The sequence below is a fragment of the Aquarana catesbeiana genome, linkage group LG03 (assembly GCF_042186555.1).
Source record: "Aquarana catesbeiana isolate 2022-GZ linkage group LG03, ASM4218655v1, whole genome shotgun sequence".
Classification (NCBI taxonomy): Eukaryota; Metazoa; Chordata; class Amphibia; order Anura; family Ranidae; genus Aquarana; species Aquarana catesbeiana.
The window spans coordinates 616,986,820-617,013,609 of NC_133326.1; the positions used below are offsets into that span (position 1 = coordinate 616,986,820).

The following is a 26,790-nucleotide window of genomic DNA, read 5'->3' on the forward strand; positions in this document are numbered from 1 at the left end:
ATCTTTGCCGCTTCAGCTGGACGTGGTGGCGCCAGTCATGGACGGGTTCCCACCGCCCAGACAGGGGCCCTGCCCCATGCCTTGTCGGCCCAGCGTGACGGTGTTGGTAATCGCAGGCGGGTTGCATATCAGGCGTCCCCTCTGGCGCAGTCCTCCCCTCCACACATGTGCAGACGCCACAGCTTTGGGAAGGTAACATTCTGTGATTTTATTCTCAAGTCCCCACTTCTCCTACCCTCAAGTTTAGCACTTCTGGTGTATCTTAATGGATTTACTTATCCATTTCAGATATTCTCTCCAATTATTGGCCACCTCGAGATGGTTTGCACTCTGTGGATGATGCCTGTTTGCGCCTGTCATGTGTTGGATCCCTTGCCACCTCAGCTCCGGGGAAGGCCAACCCTTTTTGACCCAGTCCTTGCAACACACCATAGCTTGGTTACGTTTGTAAGTATCCAGAAATTGACTTAGTCTTTTCTGGCTGCAACTTAGTCTACTTCCTGATGTCATTATAATTTTATTTCAGAAATCCTATAGCATCCGTCCCTGAAGAAGTGTATTCACAGAAACGCGTCGGGCACCAAGGATGTTGCCACCATGACTTCTATAGGATCCTACTCTTATCAATTTTTCATGCATCATTTTTTAGACTTATTTTTTAACATTATGTTGTCTTGTGCTTCCCAGTTTCATATGTATATTTTCTATAGGATATATGTGTTAGCCACTCATTGCTGAGATACCATGTTGATTGTTTTATATACATGTATTTATGTAGGACATGCTTGGTGCACATGCACACGCAACCCTTTTACATGTAATATACACCAGTATGATTCATATGCAATAAACTTGAACTTTTTTTTTATCTTAACCCCAATCTGTCAACTGTCTCATTCAAAGTCCCACTGCCCCTTCTTTCTCCCTTCTTTATCCCGTGCCTCACTCAAAGTCCCAAACTTTCCATTTCTATCTGTCCAATACAGTCCCAGCAGTGAAGCATGGTGGTGGCAGCGTCATGCTGTGAGGGTGTTTTTCAGCTGCAGGGACAGGACGACTGGTTGCAATCAAGGGAAAGATGAATGTGGCCAAGTACAGGGATATCCTGGACGAAAACCTTCTCCAGAGTGCTCAGGACCTCAGACTGGGCCGAAGGTTTACCTTCCAACAAGACAATGACCCTAAGCACACAGCTAAAATAACAAAGGTGTGGCTTCACAACAACTCTGTGACTGTTCTTGAACGGCCCAGCCAGAGCCCTGACTTAAACCCAATTGAGCAACTCTGGAGAGACCTAAAAATGGATGTCCACCAACGTTTACCATCCAACCTGACAGAACTGGAGAGGATCTGCAAGGAGGAATGGCAGAGGATCCCCAAATCCAGGTGGGAAAAACTTGTTGCACCTTTCCCAAAAAGACTCATGGCTGTATTAGATAAAAAGGGTGCTTCCACCAAAATACTGAGCAAAGGGTCTGAATACTTAGGACCATGTGATATTTCAGTTTTTGTTTTTTAACAAATCTGCAAAAATGTCAACAATTCTTTGTTTTTCTGTCAATATGGGGTGCGGTGTGTGCATTAATGAGGGAAAAAAATGAACTTAAATGATTTTAGCAAATGGCTGCAATATAACAAAGAGTGAAAGATTTAAGGGGGTCTGAATACTTTCCGTCCCCACTGTACTTGCCTATTTCTCAGCCCGGTCAGGTCATGAGATCCCCTGCGTCAGCTTCAGGGGAATAGAGTGAGTGCCTGACAATGGCTAGGGAGCCATGTCGTCACCTGTTGGCTCTCATACCGCAGCCTTTGTCATCAGCTCCTGCTCTCCCCTGCAGCTGTTGCTAGCTGACACAGGGGCCAAATCATGTGACTGGACTGGAAAATAGGCAGCCTGTTGACATGAATCGGCAGGCCTACATGCAGTGCAATGGGGAACCCACAAAAAATACCTGCACGATGTCACATGACAAAGCGGTGACGTCAACCCTGTGTAAGCTATGACATGGAGCTTCCTTTGGTTCAGTAGAGCAGACCAGTGGGGGAGTCCTGGGTGGTGAGCATAAGTGAGTCATTGGTGGCCTTTAAAGAGTTTCTATCACTTTGACCCGAATGAGTCTCTTTAACCACTTCAGCCCCGGAAGATTTTATCCACTTCCTGACCAGACCATATTTTGCGACACGGCACTGCGTCACTTTAACCACTTCCCATCCCGTGTATTGTTATATGACGTCCGCAAGGTGGCTCTCATTCCAGGCAGGCGTCATATGTCTTTGAAAGCTTGGCTTGTGCCCGGTGGTCGCGTTTTCCGCTGGGCATGCACGTTCGCTCGTGACAGAGCAGGAATGTGTGTGTATGTGTGTAAACGCACAGATCCACCTCCCGTCAGAGGAGAGGAGACAGATCGTGTGTTCCTAGTATATAGTAACACCGATCAGTCTCCTCCCCTAGTCAGTCCCATCCCCCACAGTTAGAACACACAGTCAGTGAACACATTTAACCCCTTGATCGCCCCCTAGTGTTAACCCCTTCCCTGTCAGTGACATTTACACAGTAATCAATGGCAATTTATAGCACTGATTGCTGTATAAATGTCAATGGTTTAAAAAAAAAAGTGTCCAATATGTCCGCCGCAATGTCACAGTCACGATAATAATCGCAGTACACTGCCATTTACTAGTAAGAAAAAAAATTATAATAAAAATGCAATAAATAACCTATTTTGTAGATGCTATAACTTTTGTGCAAATCAATCAATATACGCTTGCGATTTTTTTTTTTGAGTACACCCCTCACATTTTTGTAAATATTTTATTATATCTTTTCATGTGACAACACTGAAGAAATGACACTTTGCTACAATGTAAAGTAGTGAGTGTACAGCTTGTATAACAGTGTAAATGTGCTGTCCCCTCAAAATAACTCAACACACAGCCATTAATGTCTTAACCACTGGCAACAAAAGTGAGTACACCCCTAAGTGAATATGTCCAAATTGAGCCGAAAGTGTCGATATTTTGTGTGGCCAACATTATTTTCCAGCACTGCCTTAACCCACTTGGGCATGGAGTTCACCAGAGCTTCACAGGCTGCCACTGGAGTCCTCTTCCACTCCTCCATGACAACATCACGGAGCTGGTGGATCTTAGAGACCTTGTGCTCCTCCACCTCTGTTTGAGGATGCCCCTCAGATGCTCAATAGGCTTTAGGTCTGGAGACATGCTTGGTCAGTCCATCACCTTTACCTTCAGCTTCCTTAGCAAGGCAGTGGTTGTCTTGGAGGTGTGTTTGGGGTCGTTATCATGTTGGAATACTGCCCTGTGGCCCAGTCTCCGAAGGGAGGATATCATGCTCTGCTTCAGTATGTCACAGTTCATGTTGGCATTCATGGTTCCCTCAATGAATTGTAGCTCCCCAGTGCCAGCAGCACTCATGCAGTCGCAAACCATGACACTCCCACCACCATGCTTGACTGTAGGCAAGACACACTTGTCTTTTTACTCCTCACCTGGTTGCGACCACACACTCTTGACACCATCTGAACCAAATACGTTTATCTGGTTCTAGTAATCCATGTCCTTAGTCTGCTTGCCTTCAGCAAACTGTTTGCAGGCTTTCTTGTGCATCATCTTTAGAAGAGGCTTCCTTCTGGGACGACAGCCATGCAGACCAGTTTAATGCAGTGTGCGGTATATGGTCTGAGCATTGACAGGCTGACCCACCCCACTGCTTCAACCTCTGCAGCAATGCTGGCAGCACTCATACGTCTATTTCCCAAAGACAACCTCTGGATATGACGCTGAGCACGTGCACTCAAATGCTTTGGTCGAGCATGACGAGGCCTGTTCTGCGTGGAACCTGTTCTGTTAAACCGCTGTATGTTATTGGCCTAGGTGCCGCAGCTCAGTTTCAGGGGCTTGGCAATCTTCTTATAGCCTAAGCCATCTTTATGTAGAGCAACAATTGTTTTTTTTCAGATCCTCTGAGGGTTCTTTGCCATGAGGTGCCATGTTGAACTTCCAGTGACCAGTATGAGAGAGTGAGAGTGATAACACCAAATTTAACACACCTGCTCCCCATTCACACCTGACACCTTGTAACACTGAGTCACATGACACCGGGGAGGGAAAATGGCTAATTGGACCCAATTTGGACATTTTCACTTAGGGTTGTACTCACTTTTGTTGCCAGAGGTTTAGACATTAATGGCTGTATGTTGAGTTATTTTGAGGGGACAGCAAATTTACACCATTATACAAGCTGTACACTCACTACTTTACATTGTAGCAAAGTGTCATTTCTTCAGTGTTGTCACATGAAAAGATATAATAAAATATTTACAAAAATGTGAGGGGTGTACTCCACTGAGATACTGTATATTGGCCTAAACTTTTGCTTTTCTGCTATAATACATATCCAAATAAATAAATAAAAATTTCTTCATAAATTTAGACCAATATGTATTCTGCTACATATTTTTGGTAAAACAAATCCCAATGAGTGTATATTGATTGGTTTGCGCAAAAGTTATAGCGTCTACAAACTACGGGATAGAGTTAGGGACTTTTATTTAATTTATTTTTTTACTAGTAATGGCGGCGATCTGTGACTTTTACTGAGACTGCGATATTTGCGGCGGACAAATCTGACCCCAAGTGACACTTTTTAGGCTGTGGGGGCATTCAACAAGAGGGAGAGGCTAGGAGCAGCCAAGAGGCACCCGAGAAGAGGAGGATCTGGGCTTCTCTGTGCAAAACCAACTGCTCAGAGCAGGTAAGTGGAACATATATTTTTTTATTTATTTTTTAAAACAAGAATTTACAACCACTTTAAGTGTGTGTGTGTGTGTGTGTGTGGTCTAATTTTTATTTTATATTTTTTTAGGCCTTTTCTGGCACTGTCATTGAGAATACTTGTGTTTCTGCTCCTAGATTGGGCTGCTTGGCAGCTTGTGAATTCCACAGCAATGGGGCTGCTGTATGAAAGGTGTGCAAACAGAAATCAGCAGTGTGCTATTTATATTGGGAAATGACAGCTGAAATCTGATTGGCTGCTTTCAGCAATAAGAGATGTTTCCTGTAGCATACTTTACATACAAAGTACACTGGACAAAGACAGATATGAGGGCCTTGGTATCGATGTTGTAAAAAACCTTGTGGCTTTTCTTTATGTGTTTTATAATGTGTTCTGGTTTTGAGTGTCCTATAGACACTTGTATGCACAGTAATCTAGCAGTTCTGTGTCCCTGATCAGGGATCTCCCTCCCAGCCCCCCCCTCCTGACTCACTAATAGGATTTCCTGGCCTCCTCCCCCACACTGCAGCTTTGCTGTAGGTGTCAGCGCGCTCGCGCTGCAGCTTTAGAGTTCCTCAGTCCCCTTCTAATCCTCTACCTGGTGGGACGGATGCGGCATGGGGACAGGTAACAGCCAGCCAGCCCCTGACAGGGACATCACAGGGGGCAAGGCTGAGAAAGAGGACAAAGCAGAGAAAGAGGACAGGATCCTTGTCAGTTCACCTCCGGTGGCCCCAGAAGCAACAAGGGGAGTGACCGGTATGGGGTAGATTTGGGATGTAGTTAGACGCACCATAGACGGTCTAACGTCGCTGCTCTGTCTGTCCTTTGTGTCAGCAGTGCCCCTTAGACTTGTAGAAGATAGCACTGCGATTAGTGTGTAGCATGCCTATAGATGGAAAGATTTTTAGACTGATCTGATAACAATTTAAATGTTATTGATGACAATTGTGAATGACTGAAAAGCTGGAAAGTATAAAAAAACAAACAATTTTCCTGTTGAGAGAGAATCCTTTTAGCCAGATGCCGACCCCCCCACCCGTTCATTTGGTTGAATCTTCTTTGGATCAGATAAATTGTTCCATTTATGGACAGCTGATGTCAGATGGGTGACCAAATCGCCAGCGTCAGGATGGCTAAGAAGCTGCCTGTCTGGGATCGCTCCCCCGATCGCTGGTGAATCTTGATTCCTGCCATCTTGCTGCCTCATCTGCTGAGGGAGCCCTTCCATGGGGGGGGGGGTCCTCTTTGTGGTTCTGCTGCTGGTGATTGCAACTAGTTGTTAGTGGCAGAGTCACTCATCTGACATCATGCTTGGCTTGACCCTACACTAGGAAAGATGTTCAAGCTCAAGATTGGGTGCCTTTTGGCTGTTGATTTGGTAATAATCTTCTCCCCTTATACAGAGTTGTGCATTGCAGGCAATACACCTTTCATAAAAAAAAAAAAAAAAAAATGAATGGTCTATGCAAAGCTTACTTTTTTAAGGGTCAATTCACACTTCTGTACAGTACAAGAGTTTTTGATACTTTTTTGGCTTTCTGATGAGTGTTTTCTAATTATTTAAAGTGGTTATAAAGTCAAATTTATTTATTTATTTATTTCAGGTACTTATATAGCGCCGTCAATTTACGCAGCGCTTTACATATATATATTATACATTCACATCAGTCCCTATACCCTCAAGGAGCTTACAATCTAAGGTCCCTAACTCACATTCATACCTATACTAGGGCCAATTTAGACAGGATCCAATTAACCTACCAGCATGTCTTTGGAGTGTGGGAGGAAACCGGAGTACCCGGAGGAAACCCACGCAGGCACAGGGAGAACATGCAAACTCCAGGCAGGTAGTGTCGTGGTCGGGATTCGAACCAGCGACCCTTCTTACTGCTAGGCGAGAGTGCTACCCACTGCGCCACTGTGCCGCATTTTTAACCTTTAAAGAGGAGCTCCAGGCTCACCCCAAAAAAGTTAAGCCAGCAGCTACAAATACAGTAGCTGCAGACTTTTAAAGTAAGGACACTTCCCTGTCCAGGGATCCAGCACTGTCCTCAGCCGAGCCAATTCTTTAAATCGGCTCCAGGTGCAGGCTCCGGCATCTCTAGTGAGGGAAACAAGAAGTGAAGCCTTGCGGCTTCGCAGAAGGTTTCCTACCGCACCTGCATGAGCCGAGCTGTGCCTTGTGAATGGTCCTGTAGTCTTGTGGGACCTGTGATGTGTCCCAGAAGACTGCGGGGGAAGGGGGGCTGAATTTCTGGCTCCGAACGCTACAGCGATCTGAGCCGGAAGTGGGAGCGAGTACCTGTCAAAACCAGATGTGGCAGTGGAGGGTGCAAACAAGCGGAGCTTCTCCTTTTGGGTGAAGTTCCGCTTTAATCCATTCCACTCTTACCTGAGCCCTCTCTTGATCCAGCGTTGTGCCTGTCTTCTGCAGTGCTGGTCTCTCTTCCTTCTCACCAGGAAAATGTGAGAGTAGCTGGAGGCATTGGTTCCTGCTCCTGTCAGCCAAATCCTGTGAGTCAAAGGGTGGGACTGAGCCGGACTATGTGTGTGTATGAATGCACATAGTGCGGCTTGCTATGGGGGCACACACACGGGGGGAGCACTCAGCGCTGGCAGGGGACCCCAAAAGAGCAGGTAAGGACCGCTCTGCAATAGAGCACAGAGCAGGTAAGTATAGACCTCCTCCTTCCTTGGCTGAACTCCAGGTATGCACAGTTGTACATGCTCCGCTTGTTTACTGAAATGGCTTGTGATGTGATTTTACTGCACACTGTAAGCTTCTCACTGTGTGCATTAGGAGCTGCAACAAGTCAGAGCTCAAATCATTTACTGGCTGGAGGACATCCTGGCCCGCCCCTTTCATTCATTGGATTTCAGTCCTTTCAATCGTGGAGACTAAATATCGCATATAGACATTTCCTAGGGTGTTCTGCATGCAAATGAACTCTGCTTAGGAACGCCCCCACTCCTCCAGACTGACATCCTTCCATCAAGGCATTTTGATATTTGCATAACTTCTCCCAAGAGCCAGCCTTTTGGTTGTGTCAGGGCTAAGGGCTCTCGAGTGCTGGTTCACACTGATGAGGTGCGGGAAACCGCATGTGATTCAGATAGGAATCTCACCACATTCCTGTTAAAATCACATGCAATTGTTTGCAGTGCGATTTGAGCCCATTCATTTTTTATGGCTCAAATTGCACCACACCTGCATGAAAAAGGTGCATGCACCTGTTTCTGCTGCACTGGAATTAGATCACATGGGTGTTTGATTCCATGCTATCCGATTCAGCCAATCGCATGGAGTTTTGCAACCTGTTTTTTTGGGGTGTTAACATTGACACCCGCAGCGGTTCACATGAACGGAGTGTGATGAAATCGCTGTGAATCCCGCATCAGTGTGCACCGAGACTGAGGCGGGGTACTGAGGCAGGGTGATTTGATGTACAGGCAGTCCCCGAGTTACGAAGTCCTCCAACGCCGCCCACTTGTGCTCCACGCAGGTCCTGGATACCTTTCAAGCACTTCCGAACACATCCCACACTGCTGTACTACGCCCCAGATAACATAACAAGCGCCCGGAACATCCCACATCCATGAACAGGCGGCAGTTACACTTACGAACGCAGTGTTCCGACTGGAATTTACACTTACAAATGCAGTGTTGCGACTTACGAACAACTTCGACTTATGAACAAACCTACAGTCCCTATTGTGTTCGTTACCTGGGGACTGCCTGTATTCGGGCAGATATACCCAACCAGCCTCTCCCACCAGCCATGGTCTCCCTACATTATATAGTGAGCCACAGATACCCAGTGATGACATCACTGGGTCTAAAATGAGGCATGTAATGAAAATGGAAAGGTTTTCTATAAAAATATACGGTAATTAGTATATCTATAAACAGGAAAAAAAGCCCCAGGGAAGGCAAAATATAAGCGGTGTTGATTGACCAAAAAACGGTACCAGCCTTGTTCTTTTCCTACACACTGCAAAGCCTGTATTCTTTCTTGCACATGTTGAGACAATGGCAAGGGTTTTTTTTTTTTTTTTTTGTTTTTTTTTTCTTTATTTCTTGTATGCATTTTGAAATTGAATGCCAATGGGCAGCAACGTGCATTGCTGTACCGCACATTTAGCTTGCTTAACTAAGACTGTGTCCTAAATGTCCCCTTAATAAATGTTCCTTGTCCAATTATAATTTTGCATGGCAATCAATTTCGCTCTAATTCTTCCATCTACTAAGGCAAATGATAAAAAATCAGCAAATCTTTCTCTACAGAGCGCCCTGCTCGTTTTACACACTGTACCCTATTTTACAGTACATCGCCTGCTTATATTTCATGGATCCAGGTCAGCTGCTGTCTTCCTGCTATGCAAGATACTTTCATGACACTTTTTATAAGATACACAAAATGGAACAATACTGTACAGTCCTAAAAACTAAATACATTTCCCGGATTATTTAAAGTGCACCTATCTATAAAAGTTCCTCTTCTTTCTCATGGATTAAAAAAATTAAACCCACTCTTCCTGAGCTCCTCCATGTGACCTACAGCCAAGGCAAAATATCTTTGGACTTTGGCAACAAGGGGCACTAATTAGAGTTTCCTGTGGTAGACCTAAGGGGATCAGCAAGGAACAACTAGATAAAAGAGACTGCATATGTAATAATCAAAGGTGGTCACCCCCATGTACATATATAATTACCAAATATCCCAATAAACAAGGTTTGAATAGCATTAAAGCTGAACTACTGGGGGAATCTGAAACTATCATTGCAGTGGTGCCTCCCCCACACCACAAGGGGTAAATGCTTTTTTTTTGTCTAGGGTACCATTAAAGGAGACTTCCAGCTATACACATAACTAACCTTTAAACTGCCCACCTTCCTCTTTACAACTATACTAACCTGTGTAAGAAAGATAGAGCTATACTTGCATAGTTTCCCCAATAGAGTTGTCCTGTCTATTCCTGTTCTGGTGGCAGCTCAAAATTTGGAGTTTACCATAACTTTCTTTCCTGGTGACACTGGCAAACAGGACAATTAGAGTGAATCTCCCTAATAGGGACAGTAATAAAAATGGCAGTGGTTCTAACCCCATGCTATTCCTATGCCTTTAGTTATACTTTAACATATTAACTTCATTTAAGGCACGTTCACACTTGCTCGCACACTTTGGGTTGCAGTGATGTGCAGCAGGGTGTGGTGTGTTGTGTAATTTATTGCATCAGACAGCTCCCCCTTTTTTTTTTTTGTAAACCTTATGTGAAGTGCACAAAGTGACACTTTAGTCATGTCACCACACAGCAACTTGTTGAGCTTACTACGCAGTGACATGCGGTGCCATCCAGTGAGGTTCAATATTATGAAAACATGTTGCAAGATTTGGCATACTGTGGAACACTCAGAAGCCCAACTATTGTTTTGTGGGTGTAATTGCAGTTACCTGTGTTTATCCAAGAAAAAAAATGCAGGTAACCGTATATAGTGTAGGCCCCCAAGGATGTCTATCATTTTGTATAGCTATCTACCGTAATTTTAATTTTATCGGTGCCACTTGTTTGTTTATAACAGTAAAAGATCACTCAGAGCTGCAGCTCTGTGTAAACTATCTGTTGATGCCCTGTATGGAGTAAAGGCAGCCACAGATACATTACACAGAGCTGCAGCTCTGAGTGAACATTTACTGCAGTGCTGTGTGAGCTTTCACTTTTATAAATGACTTGTGCTGTGATCATTCATTCATTCATTCATTCATTCATTCATAAAACTGAAAGCTCATAGTGCTGCAGTGTTATGCGATCCATTAGTCACGCTGTGTATGTGTAAAAGCAGCAACCAAAAGAAACACAACGCTGCCTGCTTTGTTTTTTTGTGAATGGCAGTTCTGGTCTCCAGAGAGGCAAAGTTGCCACTAGAAAAGAGACACTTTCAGACAGATTTGGGTGGGATAGGTTGCGGAGTGAATTTTCACAGATTCCTGGAGTTCAGCTTTAAGTTTAGTTTTGGATCAAATGGATGGCTCCTTGTCTTTTTTCAGTCTAGGAGAAATTGGGCGAAAAACCATGAACTTTATAGGCACCAAATATTAAAATTATTTTTATTTAGATTACATAAATCCATAGAAAAACCTTGATAAAAATCGGGCTACTCGTATGGTCAAGTGACCCAGACCAATCCCAAGGAGGGTATCGCAAAACCAGCCAGTAATCTTGAGGACTGATAAAGTCTGAAAGGGATTGGCATAGGTCAACGTAGCTTGTTGGAACTCAACAGGTTTCACAACGAATCGCTTGCTCAGGGGCTTAGTTAAGTATTCTAAATGGATAAAAATGCCTGGTAAGTATCTCCAAAAATTGAATCACATTCATCAGATTGATCACTAACATTAATGGGTATGTTAATACATTCAAATACTCCTTTTTGAATGTATTATCATACCCATTAATGTTAGTTCTCAATCTGATTCAATGTATTTTTGGAGATCCTTGTGTATTTTTATTTATTTAGAATACCAAAGCTCCTATTTGTCGTGAAACATGTTGAGCGCCAAGTTACGCTGGCATATGTCAATCGCCTTCAGACTTTGTCAGCCCTCAAGCTTGCTGGCTGCTGTTGTGATACCTCCATGAGATTGGTCTGGGTCAATTGGCCATACAAGTAACCTGATTTTTCTGAAATAACCAGACAAATAATAGCTGATATTTTCCTATTAGAGACCAAAGATGCCATATGAGTTTCCACCAGCCCCCCCTCCACTTTTATTTTATTATTATTATTACTCCAATCTTAAGCTAACGGGGACAGCGTTAGCTTATTTTTTTTCACTTTGCCCATTGTTGGGGAAAAAAAAGAATCCCCTTATTTGCCGAGGTCAGTAGCTCAGGCTGCAGTTTACAAGCACACATGGATCAGAGTCAGAAGAGTGTCTAATCACTCATAGGATGATGCAGGCAAAAGTTTCACCCAGATGAAGAAAACCTCCAAAAGTATGTGGCTGCCCCTCCACATTATTGCTTTCTATAAAGATGAGGTTTGATTAGTTTGGTTTGGAGGAAATTTAGTGACCTGCCAGAGCCCTGATCTCAACCCTGAACACCTCTGAAATTAATTGGAAAGTTTATGGGAGGCAGGTCATCTAGCATCAGGACCTGTCAAATTCCACCAGATATACGGCAAAAATTTGTGGAAATCCTTCCCAAAATTGTGGAGGCTTTTAAAACCACAGGGTTTGGAGGAAAGGGGGGTGGATGTGTTTATAACAATGGATTTACTTATGCGAATTGGATGCGGAGTTCGCAGGACAGGAGACTGTGACCGGCTCTCAATGAAGCCGGTTCACACATCTCCAGATCGGCCTGCACAGGGGTCCTGTGCATCTTTGGCTCCGACTTTAGGCAAAAATTCGGGCCTGATTCAGGACGTACTGGACCCCTGCTGTCATCCGCATTCGAATCAAGTGTGAACCCAGCCTTAAAGTAGATTGAGTAAAAGTGGAAATGATGAAGAGTCCTCTGATTGGACAAGGTGGAGAGAGTGAAATCACCGCCCCGCCTCTCCATCTCATACAATCAGAGAACGCTTTGCATTCATTCAGAAGATGCAAAGCATTCTTTTGAATGGCGCCCGCACCTAGCAGCCAACCTCTTGTATTCACAACACGTCAGGCCGGCTGCTCGGCACAAGACCCAGAAGCAAATGAAGATCATTGGAGTAGTGATGTCTACTTAACATTGGCTGGGTATATTGCATATAGTTCATGGTTGCGCTAGTCCACGCTGTAAAAATATATCATGCTTTACTTTCTTCTTTAAAGCGGAACTTCACCCAAAAGGGGAAATTCTGCTTGTTTGCACCCCCTCACTGCCACATTTGGCACTTTTTGGGGGGGAGCGGAGTACCTGGTTTTGACAGGTACCCGCTCCTACTTCTGGCTCAGTTCGCCCCGGCCCCTTCCCCCGCAGTCTTCTGGGACACATCACAGGTCACAGACTACAAGATTATTAATGGGTTACAGCTGGAAGCCGGTGTCTTGCCGAATAAGTTCCTTCGGCGGATAGGTTCCCCCCCTCTACTGCGCAGGCGCAGCGCCTGCGCAGTACGTACTACTGTCGGCCGCCGGAGATAGCCGAAGCTCAAAAGCTTCAATCAGCTGTACACGGCGCCTGCGCTCTGGGTCCAGGTTCCTTCCCCTCTATCCAAGTGGACCTAGAGGGGGAATCTAAAAGTGCCGAGCGCAGCGAGGCCGTGCCCGAAGCGTGGCGAGCGAAGCGAGCCCGCGAGGGGCCCTCTTACAGGCGCCGTGTACAGCTGATTTTCAGCTGTTCCGCTTCGGCTATTTCCGCCGGCTTCTACTGCGCATGCGCAGTAGAGGGGGGAACTAATCCGCCGAGTGGAACTTTCTCGGCAGAACACCGGCTCCCTTACTAGAGATGCCTGCACCTGAAGCTGATTGAAGACTCTTACCCCCATCCCTTCCTCCAAAATGCAACCTATATCAATCCAGTGCACCAATGCACATAACACAATAGCGTGAGTCCAGCATACATTCTCATATCACTTTAACATGTTCAGAAGTAATTTTGATCTTTAAATTTGCAGCTTTCATTAAGAGAAAACCTGATAATCCTCATGTTATACGGTGACAACACTCTGCCCTGTCTCCCAATTGTTCTCTAAGGCCTGGGTAACACTATTGCGGGTTTGCGGGTGCATGGTAGCTCATTCATTTGTCAAATTCCACCCGATATACTGCAAAAAATTGTGGAAAGCCTTCCCAAAATTGTGGAGGCTTTTAAAACCACAGGGTTTGGAGGAAAGGGGGGGGTGGATGTGTTTATACCAATGGATTTACACTTATGCGAATTTGTGTAATTGGTGCGAATTGGTGCAGCCCATTTATTTGAATGGGCTGTTGTGCCTGTGTTTCCCGCAGCAAAAAAAAAAAGCTCTAGCTTTCTTAATAAAATGATAAAAACATAATTTGGGTACAGCATTGCATGACCGCACAATTGTCGTTTAAAATGGGCCTGGGCAGGAAGGGGGAGAAATTGCCCGGTATTGAAGTTGTTAGGTACAATGCAGGACCAATAGTCCTGCATTGTATGTGAGGACAGCATGAGCCTGCCCACAAGCTGGGGTGTCGGAGAAAAGATGATTGCCTGAAACCTGCTGCAAGAAATAAGTTACAGCTAATTCCTATACCTATGGAACTAACACTCATTTAACCCTTGCAGCATGGGGGGTGGTTTGGTGGATGTATACATAATGGTGCTTCACATGTATGTCATATGTTTGGCTGAATCCTGGTGTTTTTCTTGACCTGGGTGATTCTGAGCAATCTCTTAGGCTTGTATTGCAAGCGAGGGCAAACTTACATTGCTTCTTGTTAAAGGGTACTGTTGTTTTTTTGGCACTGCTGGTTCATTTAAATAGTTGCTTTGTACAACATGTGCAGTTCTTGCCCATAAGGTCTAAGTGTTTTTTTTTGTTTTTTTTTTACAAGCTTGGCATTCCTCTTTGTCCTGCATACGAGACTTGTTGGATTCCATAGCTCTGTACTGATCTGCCTGTTACAGCTTCATAGCTATGTACAGTGTGTCTAGTAGAAGCAGGAAGCTAACCCCTGGCAGGCAGTCAGGCTGTGTGTCTGAGTGGATCTGTAGCAGGGAAGATTATGGCACTTGTAGTCAGGCCTTGAATCTGCTGACTGCTGAGGAGAGATCTGCCCTAATTAGTTGGATCACTGGGGTTCCAAGGAGGAGGAGGAGGGAGGAGGTGTCCACTGTGTGGCTGACCACAGAACGGTGCGGCCTGTGTACACTATATTTATCACCATCCATCTGCACATACCAAGCCATAACCTTGAGCAACAGGTGCTAGCTTTTAGTCATCAGATCCTTGCGTTATGTGCTGTATGCACAGGAAAACTTATACAATTGTTGTTCTATATCTTGTGCTAAGAGGTTATTGTTGTTGTTGTGCAGGCTTTTTATTGCAGAAGAATCATACTATTTGTCAAGGATGCAAACACCATGCAACTACCGTGTTTCCCTGAAAATAAGACATACCCATCAAATAAGCCGTAGCAGGATTTCTAAGCATTTGCACAATATAAGCCATAACCCGAAAATAAGACATAGTAATGGGCGTGGCTATGCAGCGTAGTGGCGCGGAGCAGTAAAGAAGACGGGCAGCCCTTCTCATCTGCCCCATCGTGACAGTGGCATCTCGGAGGTGACCGGAGAGGTGCGGACAGCCCCATAAACAAGGTCGGCTCCCCCTCTCAGGTCCCGGTCGTTCTGTGCGTGCTGCAAGCTGAGGCATAGAAGGAGAACTAGTAAAAGTCTCAGTGAAGTGAGGAGCAGGACGCTCTGCTTTAGGTATCGTGTGTCCTCAGGGGAAGAAGTAAAGCTGTGGCTGCCGTTTTACTCAGCACTGTGGGTCTCTCTCCCCCTGCACCAACTAGCAACAGTCTGTGGGTCTCTCACCCCCCACAAACACCGGTAAAGCTGCTGCTTAATAAAAATAAGACATCCCCTGAAAATAAGCCATCGTGTGTCTTCTTCAGGAAGAATAAATATAAGACGGTGTCTTATTTTCGGGGAAACACGGTAGCTTAACCAAGGCTTGGACCTTGTTTGGTGGAGCAGGAATGAAGTTTTGAGCCAGTAAAACCAGCTGTGATGTCGCCACAGCCCACAATACCACCAGTTGTCATTAGAGGGAGCCTTCACTCAATCTAGCTGGCTGATACAAATCTTACATACAATCTGGTGTATTCTAATGCCCCGTACACACGATCGGACTTTCCGACAACAAAACCTTGGATTTTTGTTTGAAGGTTGTTGGCTCCAACTTGTCTTGCATACACACGGTCACACAAATATTGGCCAACGACCTTGTTTGGTGGAGCAGGAATGAAGTTTTGAGCCAGTAAAACCAGCTGTGATGTCGCCACAGCCCACAATACCACCAGTTGTCATTAGAGGGAGCCTTCACTCAATCTAGCTGGCTGATACAAATCTTACATACAATCTGGTGTATTCTAATGCCCCGTACACACGATCGGACTTTCCGACAACAAAACCTTGGATTTTTGTTTGAAGGTTGTTGGCTCCAACTTGTCTTGCATACACACGGTCACACAAATATTGGCCAACGATTACGAACGTAGTGACGTACAAGACATATGACGAGCTGAGAAAAAAGTTCAATAGCCAATGCGGCTCCTTCTGCTTGATTCTGAGCATGCGTGAACTTTTGTGCGACGGACTTGTGTACACACGATCGGAAATTCCGATGACAACGTTTTGTTGGCAGAAAATTTGAGAACTTGCTAGCCAACGTTTGTTGGCGGAAAGTCCGACAACAAATGTTCGATGGAGCATACACACGGTCGGACTTTCAGCCAACAAGCTCACATCCAACATTTGTTGTCAGAAAATCCAATCGTGTGTACGGGGCATTAGGGTTGGGGAGCAGTCTAGCAATTAAAACCCACACTTCTTGGATTCTTCGAGTAATCCTTCAAGCTATAGAATCCTTGTGTTCATTTTCCCCCTGCCCATTCACACACCAAATACCCGACTGAAAATCGCTTGCCACCACCTAGCAGTTTGTTTGCTGATTGGTCTGCTAGGAAACGCACAGATCCCTGTCTGGTGCTCAATCTGCATGCAATCCACCAACACACAGTGCAATTGCTCACAGATTAGTAAGGCGCTTAGACTGAGTATACAGGCACTGGAAACATGATGCAACAATCTCTCCAGGGCACTGATGGCGAACCTTGGCACCCCAGATGTTTTGGAACTACGTTTCCCATGATGCTCATGCACTCTGCAGTGTAGTAGAGGATCATGGGAAATGTAGTTCCAAAACATCTGGGGTGCCAAGGTTCGCCACCACTGCTCTAGGGATACGAGTCCTAACTTTCTAAACAGAAGCCAGCTATTAATTTTAAAATGTATTATCCCAAAGGTGGGCAGTGCATATGTACAAAGGTGAAGATTACAAAAAAGGCATATAGAATTAGGCTATTTACTATGGAAAAAAAAGGAGAACAAACCAAATCCCATTCATTTTAATTGGAGGTGCACCGAATTTTGGTGCCGAAACTAAAAATTCAGGATGCACTTAAAAGAAAATGACAGTTTAAAAAAAAGTGTATATTTTTATATATAATTGTATTATATTTGACTTTTTAATTTAATATCAGTTTAAATGAATATGACTTTATCGTCAGGCATTATTGGCATCTTTAGCACAGGAAAAGCTCAAGAAAAATGCATGCCTTTGGTCAGTTAAAAAAAAAAAACGCACCTCCCAGTTGAAATGCATTGAAAACACAGCAACAACACATCATTAAATTGGATGTAAACCTGATTCATGAGCTGGGTACATACAGTGGGGACGGAAAGTATTCAGACCCCCTTAAATTTTTCACTCTTTGTTATGTTGCAGCCATTTGCTAAAATCATTTAAGTTAATTTTTTTCCTCATTAATGTACACACAGCACCCCATATTGACAGAAAAACACAGAATTGTTGACATTTTTGCAAATTTCTTAAGAAAGAAAAACTGAAATATCACATGGTCCTAAGTATTCAGACCCTTTGCTGTGACACTCATATATTTAACTAAGGTGCTGTCCATTTCTTCTGATCATCCTAGAGATGGTTCTACACCTTCATTTGAGTCCAGCTGTGTTTGATTAAACTGATTGGACTTGATTAGGAAAGCCACACACCTGTCTATATAAGACCTTACAGCTCACAGTGCATTTCAGAGCAAATGAGAATCATGAGGTCAAAGGAACTGCCTGAAGAGCTCAGACAGAATTGTGGCAAGGCACAGATCTGGCCAAGGTTACAAAAAAAATTCTGCTCCACTAAGGCCCCTTTCACACGATCGGACCGTTCAGGTCCGCCTGTCAGTTTTGACGGCGGACCTGAACGGGCGCTCCATGTTAGTCTATGGAGCGTCGGTTGTCAGCGGAGACATGTCCACTGACATCCGACCCCGTCCGATCCGCTAAAAGCAGACGGATGGCCCTACGTCCAGGTCCGTCGCTATCGGATCGGGTGAGATGCTGTCCATTTTTATCCGATCCCTCCATAGGCGGCAGCAGCGCCTGACAAGCCCCTCCCCGCTCAGTGAGCAGAGAGGGACCTGTCATCCGCCGGCTCAGCGGAGATCAACGGACAGATCTCCCGATGAGCCGGCGGACCGAGGCGGGCTCCGTAGAAACTGAGTCTGCCTCGTGTGAAAGGGGCCTTAAGGTTCCTAAGAGCACAGTGGCCTCCATAATCCTTAAATGGAAGACATTTGGGACGACCAGAACCCTTCCTAGAACTGGCCGTCCGGCCAAACTGAGCTATCGGGGGAGAAGAGCCTTGGTGAGAGAGGTAAAGAAGAACCCAAAGATCACTGTAGCTGAGCTCCAGAGATGCAGTCGGGAGATGGGAGAAAGTTGTAGAAAGTCAACCATCACTGCAACCCTCCACCAGTCAGGGCTTTATGGCAGAGTGACCCGACGGAAGCCTCTCCTCAGTGCAAGACACATGAAAGCCCGCATGGAGTTTGCTAAAAAAACACCTGAAGGACTCCATGATGGTGAGAAATAAGATTCTCTGGTCTGATGAGACCAAGATAGAACTTCTTGGCCTTAATTCTAAGCGGTATGTGTGGAGAAAACCAGGCACTGCTCATCACTTGTCCAATACAGTCCCAACAGTGAAGCATGGTGGTGGCAGCATCATGCTGTGGGAGTGTTTTTCAGCTGCAGGAACAGGACGACTGGTTGCAATCGAGGGAAAGATAATGCGGCCAAGTACAGGGATATCCTGGGCGAAAACCTTCTCCAAAGTGCTCAGGACCTCAGACTGGGCCGAAGGTTTACCTTCCAACAAGACAATGACCCTAAGCACACAGCTAAAATAACGAAGGAGTGGCTTCACAACTCCGTGACTGTTCTTGAATGGCCCATCCAGAACCCTGACTTAAACCCAATTGAGCATCTCTGGAGAGACCTAAAAATGGCTGTCCACCAACGTTTACCATCCAACCTGACAGAACTGGAGAGGATCTGCAAGGAGGAATGGCAGAGGATCCCCAAATCCAGGTGTGAAAAACTTGTTGCATCTTTCCCAAAAAAGACTCATGGCTGTATTAGATTAAAAGGGTGCTTCTACTAAATACTGAGGAAAGGGTCTGAATACTTAGGACCATGTGATATTTCAGGTTTTTTTTTTTAATAACTCTGCAAAAATGTCAATTCTGTGTTTTTCTGTCAATATGGGGTGCTGTGTGTACATTAATGAGGAAAAAAAATTAACTAGCAAATGGCTGCAATATAACAAAGAGTGAAAAATTTAAGGGGGTCTGAATACTTTCCGCCCCCACTGTATATCTGCAGTGTTTTGTTATCTCTCTTCAAGGCACTATGTCCCGTAGCTGTCTCCTGCTCTGTTCTGTTATCAGCATGATAACTTCTGACAAGCTCTCGGAGACAGGAGCCTGAAGTGTGTGTCGGGGGAGGATGCTATAAATAGATTGGCACAAAGCTAAACTATTCACAGGCAACCCCTGCATGTGTGGGGAGGGGGTGTGTGCCTTTCCTCCAATCAGCTGTCTCAGTGTCTTACCAGTGTAATGGCAATAATCCACTCCTACAGATGAATGAAGAAGAGAAAATTCTAACAGGACATGCACTTTTTAAACAGTATATACACTGTATTAGTGGGAACCTAGTTTTATTGACGCTGTACACTGAGCTGCGCATGTGCAGCATATTGTACAATTTTGGCATATCCCGAGATTAACTAAATCCCATCTGCATGCACATGAGTTAAGTCATCCTACGATGGCCAAAGATCCCATACCCAGAAGACCGGGCAAACATGGCGGCACCAGCAAAGGAGTTCATGGACGTCTCCTTGCTGGAGGGGAAGCAAGCATTGTTCTGCTTTAGGAAAAAAGGAGTTACATAAGATGAGTTACATATCCCAAAATGGCCAAAGATCTCATACCCAGAAGACTGGGCAAAAATGGTGGCACCAGTGAAGGAGTTCATGGATGTCTCCTCACTGGAGGGGAAGTGATCATAGTTCTGTTCTAAGAAATGAGAACTTTAAAAATAACAAATACAGTTTTTGTCCTCTCAGGTGACCTTAAAGCAAAATGTCTGTCTTCTTTTTTTTTTTTCTTTTTTTTTTTTTTTGAAAATTGCTAGTGAAGTCAACTTTCTGACAGCACTGCTACTGAATATAAAGCAGCATGGTCTCTCATGTAAGCTGTATCTGATTGCGCTCCAGGAGAATGAGAAGATGGGGCAGGAGCATTGTCGCTGCTGGTCCACAAGTCGGTAGCTTGTCAACCCACACCTGGCCACACCTAGTCCTGCCCACTGTTTTCTGAATTGGCAGCATTGCCTCTGTTACTGAAACCCTCCCACTGTGAGCTGCAGTGTCCCAGGAGGGGTAGCGATTGAGCCCCAAATAAAGGAGCATTTGGCTCTTTGAGGCTTGTGTATCGCATAGTAACTGGATTTAGGACCTGTTTAGGCTGTCATACAGGAACCTTTATATTTACTTAGGATCTAAAATGTAACTATAACTAGAGATACACCGAAATTTCCACGGCCGAAACATATCGGCTGAAAATTGTGTCATCTGCATTTTGCTGATAGGAGAAAAAGGTGCCGTCCATGGCGCCGAAAACGCATGTGATGTTGCCTTGACTTTATTGTGATTTTTGCCAGGACTTTATGTGATTTTTCAGCGACTTTACCACGATTTCACTATGCTTATGGTGTGTTTTTCCATAGGTCGTGTGACTCAAAAACTGCATCAGAAATGTAACATGGTTGCTTAGATGATGCGTTTTTGCTGCATTTTCAATGCATTTCAATGGGGAGGTGCGATTTTGATGTGGCTTTTTTTACCTGATAAAAAATGCAGCAAGCAGCATTTTTAACACCACAACGGAAGCACAACGGTGTGAAGACTTGATTAGAATTTAAAGGGATGCATTTTTCTTGAACTTTTCTTGCGCTAAAGGTGCCAGTAATGGCCGACAATAAATTCATAATCATTTAAATTCATGATATTAATGAAGTTGAATATAATACAGTTCTATATAAAAATATATATAGTTTTTAAAAGCTGTCATTTTCGGTTTTCGGCAAAGTGCATCCTGCATTTTCGGTTTCGGCACCAACCTTTCCATACGATACACCTCTAACCTTTTGTCACATTTATATGATGTCAACAACTGTACTGAAGCCAGACAAAAAATATAAAACCAAATCAATGCAAATATTGTACAGCCGGAGTGCGGTGTGCTCATAATATTCTGCTGGATGGTTTGTCCCCACTGTTACTGATCTGGAATGCTCCCAGTGTTGCCATGGTACCAAGGAAGCAACATTTGAATTTTTAGTACTGTTTAGAAATGAGTGCTGCAGATTGGATAGGTACATTTTAATAACACGGCTGAATTTTTAGCAATTCATGCCCTGCCGACACCGCTTGGTTCGACATTTGTTCAGTCGTTTTGTTTTTTTTGTCGTAGGAGCCTTTCAAAAAACTGTTGCCTGATCCACACCTGCATCTATTTAGATGCAAGCACTGTACAGGTATTCTGTCAGCCCTTTGTGTCAGCTATCCAAATACTATAACTTGGCAGGGGGAATTCGTCCAGCCACTGTTGGTGTAAATGGAGCCATCTGCTAGATTTCATTTGCTCAGCCTTTGTATGTTTATGAGCATCTTCATTTGTCTGCCGGAGCACTAGGAAGTACCCGGTATGTTCCCGTATCACAGAGCATGTGATCATCTTTTCTTCCCAGGCTGCAGTGCTCAGGTCTGGTGCTCCCATCAAGAGAAACCTTTGACTTCTCCCTGTATGGGCAAAGTGACAGATTCTCTTTAAAATGTTGGATCTCTACAGCTGGGTTACAAAGATGGATATGATTTTACGCACAAACTTCTTCCACCCAGAGCAAGGTGAAAGAGGAAATGGTGAAAGAGGAAATTCATCTTTTACTGCGTCAGAAACACCACTTTGTAATGTTGGTTTTGTTAAGCAAATCAAGCTGTAGGGTGATAAAGTTTGAACTGCACACAGGGACCCATTTGTCATTTGTGTGCCATTATCTTTAGTTCAACCTCCTGTATCTCTCAGCATGCAATGTTCTTCAGCCCTAAGTCGCCCATGACCAGCCTAGTGACGTGGGTTCCAGAGATAATGATCTGACTGGGGAGGCCTTGCTGTTGCTGCTGCTGCTAGCGTCTAGTGGGTGAAGGTCTGTTTTGAGCTGCCTGTCCACCACTATGCAGATGGGTGGCCACACACATATCAATATGAGTATTCTATTGGTCTTTTGATGCAACTAACATGATTAAATGGAATAAGAAGCCTAAACCAAAGACCCCCATCTCCCCAACTTCGATTCTTCTCCCTTACTCTTCCTTCTCCTCCATCCACCACCGCCTCCCACCCTTTCTCCAACTCTTCCACCTGTCCTCATTCTCCCCCACCTTTTCCTATTCCACATCATTCCTCCATCTTCTCTCTCTTCCCCTCTCCCTCCTGACATAACTTATGATGTATAGAAAATCATACTGTATATTATATAGAACCTTAGGCTAACAGATCTGCATTCCCATAATACTGTATCTGAATATCTTTGTACAAGTGACCATGCTGGAAGCCATTTTGTTGTGCTTGTTTGACAAAAAAACTTGAATCAAAAAAAAAAACAGGGTTCCTCTGATGCACTGATACCTTTTTTTTACTGTATGAGTACTGATACTTTTGGTCAAGTATTCACCTATGATACTGATACTTTGCGGTGCGATTTGCATCAATAAAAAATGAATAGGCGCAAATCATACTACAAAGAATTGCATGTGTTTTGAACAGGAATGCGATGTGATTCCTGTCCGAATCGCATGCGGTTTCCTAGGGCTGGGGAAAAAATCGATTTGAATCGAGTTGAGAGGTCAAATTGATTCAAATTTTCAGCAAATCTATTTTTTTTAGTTTTTTTTTTTTTTTTTTTCACCAGGACTTGTACTGACAACGTGCTGGTCCTGAGGAGCTGTGGGCAGGAGTTTTTAGGTGAGGCCATGGCTTCGGCCTAGTCCGCGAGGCCGGACGCCTAAAAACTCCTGCCCGCAGCTCCTCAGGACCGGCGCGGTGTCCATCAAAAAAAAAAAACTTGAATCGAATCGTGAATTGAGTTGTTTTTTTTTTTTTTTTTTTAAACAGATTTTTTTTTTTTTTTTTTAAACAGATTTTTTTTTTTTTTAAACAGATTTTTTTTTTTTTTGAGAAAATCGCCCAGCTCTACAGTTTCCCCACGGCTCCTGTGTGAACCCAGGCTTGTGTATAGTGATTTTGAGCCTGAGTTCACACAGGAGCGGGAAACCTCCTTGCATGACGGGTTCCACCAGCTCAGGCTCCCATTTGACTGTGGACAGCTGTGGCTCCTCCTGACTCTCCCATGGCTTTGTTTCCCCCCAGCCTCCAGCGGCTCTCTCCCCATCCTCCAGCAGCTCTCCCCCCCCCCCCCAGTCCCACTGTACCAGTTTGCTAACCCCCCCCCCCCCCCCCCCTCAGTTGTCAGAAAAGCTGCTTCACTGGTCCAGGGATTTGAAATCCCCGTGGCTTTCTCTCCTCTCCTAAAAAGTACAGGCTAGACGGCTTCTGATTGGTCAGCGCGTCCATGTGACGGTGCTGACCAATTAGAATCCCTGTAGTCCATACTGTCAGCACTAGCAGGAGATGGCTCAAACTGCTGGAGGTGTGTGTGTGTGTGTGTGTGTGTGTGTGTGTGTGTGTGTGTGTGTGTGGGGGGGGGGGGGGGGGGGGGGGGTTGGCGGAGGGAGGAGGGTACAAAGCCATGTGAGAGGCAGGAGGAGCTGCAAATGTCCACAGTTGGATGGGAGCCTGAGCTGGTGGAATCTGTAATGCAGGGAGGTTTCCCGCATCGCTCCTGTGTGAACTTCACTATGACAAGCCTGGGATCTCACAGGAGCAGTGCAGGAAACTGCATGCGATTATCACACCACATTACTGTTCAAATCGCATGCAGTTCTTTACAGTGCAATTTGCGCCCATTCATTTGTGTTTACACAAATCGCACCGCAAAGAATCAGTTTGGTATTGAAGCATAAAAAAGCCATAGACCCTCCATCTGATCGATTTTAGTGAATTTTGATCAATTTTACATATAGTTACATAGTTGATAAGGTTGAATAAAAACAGTCCATCCAGTTCAATATTTGTAGGTTCATCATTTCCTATATCCCCCCTATATTGTTTTCGCTAAGATGCCATCCAAGAGTCTTTTAAAACTATCCATATTTCCTGCTGACACCACTTGAAGTAAATAGTACAATAAATATTATTGTACCTATGTATTAACTTGTCTATTACCCTAGTTAGCTAGTCTATTAAAACTCTGACCACATGTTACTATTGATATCACAATAATACAAGGTTAGCTATGAAATCAGGCACACGGCTTAATAACAAAGTCTTATTTATTTCCCAAGAAAATAGGAATACGCTAACACAAAATACTAAATAGATATTACAAACGTATACCAACAAAACACATCATATCAGAATATCAAAGATACTTATCACAAGGCTCTCCGCGAGACTTGTTTCTTCCAGGTGGACTCAGATGACCAAGAGATAGCCATGTGGCTCAGGCAGCCACCCGGCTTTCACGAACCGTGGAAAGGGACAAACTCCTTCCTGTGTGCCCTCTTTACACATTCATTCAGACCCATTCGTAACCACCCCCACTAACCTACTGTCCAATGAGATATTGCCAAGAGGTAGTCCTTTTAATATACAGTCCGTCCTGCTGTATTGGCCTCTAGGGGCAGCATTATCCATGTATTATCTCTAGGTGCTGTTGATCCTTTGATCTTTGTCACCCACCGTCATCAATCAACCTGGCAGCCATGGCTCTTTGAAGATTGCTTTATAGCAATAGACAATCCGGAGCCAAGCCTTGCTAGATTTCAGATGCAGATTCTGATATGCTAAAAGCTCTGATGTGTAACTGGTTACATTCCAACTTGGGGCCATCTGCCTGTATCAGCCAGGGAATAAAATACCATATGAGGATATTAAATCATGTTGACCTCCAACACCACTGATTGTGGAAGAGAGTTCCACATCCTTACCGCCCTGACAGTGAAAAACCCCTTGCATAGCTTAAGGATAAACTGCTTCTCTTCCAGTCTCATCATGTGGCCCGTGTCCTCTTGCACTCCCAGGGACTGAAAGTTTCATACTTACACTGGGATCACCGTTAAGTTATCATATCATATGGAACAAATGTGTATCGTTAATAGTATATATAAGACACAGGAATAAGTCCAAGATGTAAATCTGAGGGATGCATACACTGTGTATATAATCACATATCACAAAATGAGAAGTGTATATGATAAAAATGTAACCAAACTCGTGTGTGAGTGATGCGACTTGCAAAAAATCACGGGTTTTTAAGCGATTAAAAAAATCGCACAACATCACACGGACTTGTGATTCACACAAAATATGACCTAAGTGCTTCAATGCTAACAATTAATGAAAATGAAGACAATATATATAACATTGAAAATGAAGAAACAAAAAAAATATATTCGAGTGATCACACTGGATGTAAATCTAGTGAGTATATACTAAAGTGTATAATATAAAATGCAAATGGTGATGAAGAGTATATCACTGAAAATGGGGAATCAAATGATATGAACTCTTGATATTGCTGCAGCAAATCGCACCAAATCGCATAAACCAATAAAAATTGCAGCAATTAAAAAATTGCACAGAAACGTGTGAAGCTGAGTGAGTTAAATCAAAAACTAGGAAGTGAGTGCTTCAAAATGGGTAAGTGATAAGTATATATACTATATGGCTCTGGGGGAGCAGAGAAGTGTTACATATAGAATATGTGAACTGAATAAAAGTACTGTGAGAACCAACCATAATACTTAATATAAAGTGCAGATATAACTATCAATAATATATATATATATCTCAAAATACAAATGTAGTGAATGTCAATATCTCGTGTTTCACTGTGAAGGATATCTATAGCATAAATATGTCACAACTTAATAAAGACAATCAAATGAGTCCATGAAACTGCTGTGGCGTGCATGCAAGGTAACATAAGGCCAGCCAAAGTTTTCCTCTTATCTTCTGTGCAATATACACACGATCATTGGTTAGAATAACACCCGGGGTAGGGCCTCCACCTTTTGGGGATAAAGGGGATGGGGTACTCTTACCCTAAATGGTGCACCCACTCGCCAGCAGCGGTGGGTCAATCAGGCATGGACCGGGACACGTTGAATCGGGATGGATTCCAAGGAAGGGGTATATGATGATCTCCCTTGTTGGTCAGCTGTGAATCCCAGAATCAACTTGCCACAGGGATGTAATATACAGGGTTCGGGTTCCAAAGATAGAGCGACCAATCTTCTCCCCTGTTTGGTCAATGGTTGATGCAAAAGCACACCCAATACGCCAAGACCCTCCGGGTGATGATGGTTTCAAAATGTAGAACAGAGAGAAAAACACCTCCACATAGTGTGAATCCGAGTAACCTTGGACTTTATTATATTAAAACGATCCAGTATTTCAAATGGATACAGACTTGTAAAAAAAAGTTCATTAGAACAGATAAAATGCGCAGTAAAATGTGGCTAGGCAAGCATATCAATCCTACGCGTTTTGTCTCCAAAGACTTCATATCTCCTCTCAAGCATCTCTTCTCCAGGGAGAACAAATTTAGCGCTTGCTGTAATTCCTCATATTTGAGGTTCTCCAGTCCCCATATTAATTTAGTTGCCCTTCTCTGGACTCCCAGTTCCAGCACATCCCTTTTTTGAGGATTAGTAACCAGAACTGGACAGAATACTCCAGATGCAGCCCAACCAGCATTTT

The 26,790-nt window shown here is 44.1% G+C and overlaps 1 protein-coding gene across 3 annotated transcripts in view; it reads left to right on the top strand.

The window, feature by feature from the left end:
- The window catches only part of PPP3CC (protein phosphatase 3 catalytic subunit gamma), a 140,245-nt gene that overhangs the window by 21,434 nt on the left and 92,021 nt on the right, over positions 1 to 26,790 (top strand). The window contains exon 1 of one of the 3 annotated variants that reach the window (XM_073622278.1): positions 5,274 to 5,422. The exons of 1 other annotated variant lie outside the window; for it this stretch is intronic. In XM_073622278.1, the coding sequence (XP_073478379.1) occupies positions 5,413 to 5,422 (10 nt within the window). In that variant the 5' untranslated portion in view covers positions 5,274 to 5,412. Of the gene's footprint in view, positions 1 to 5,273; positions 5,555 to 26,790 lie in introns of those variants that run through there. One more of the 3 variants, XM_073622279.1, reaches the window with a different exon arrangement.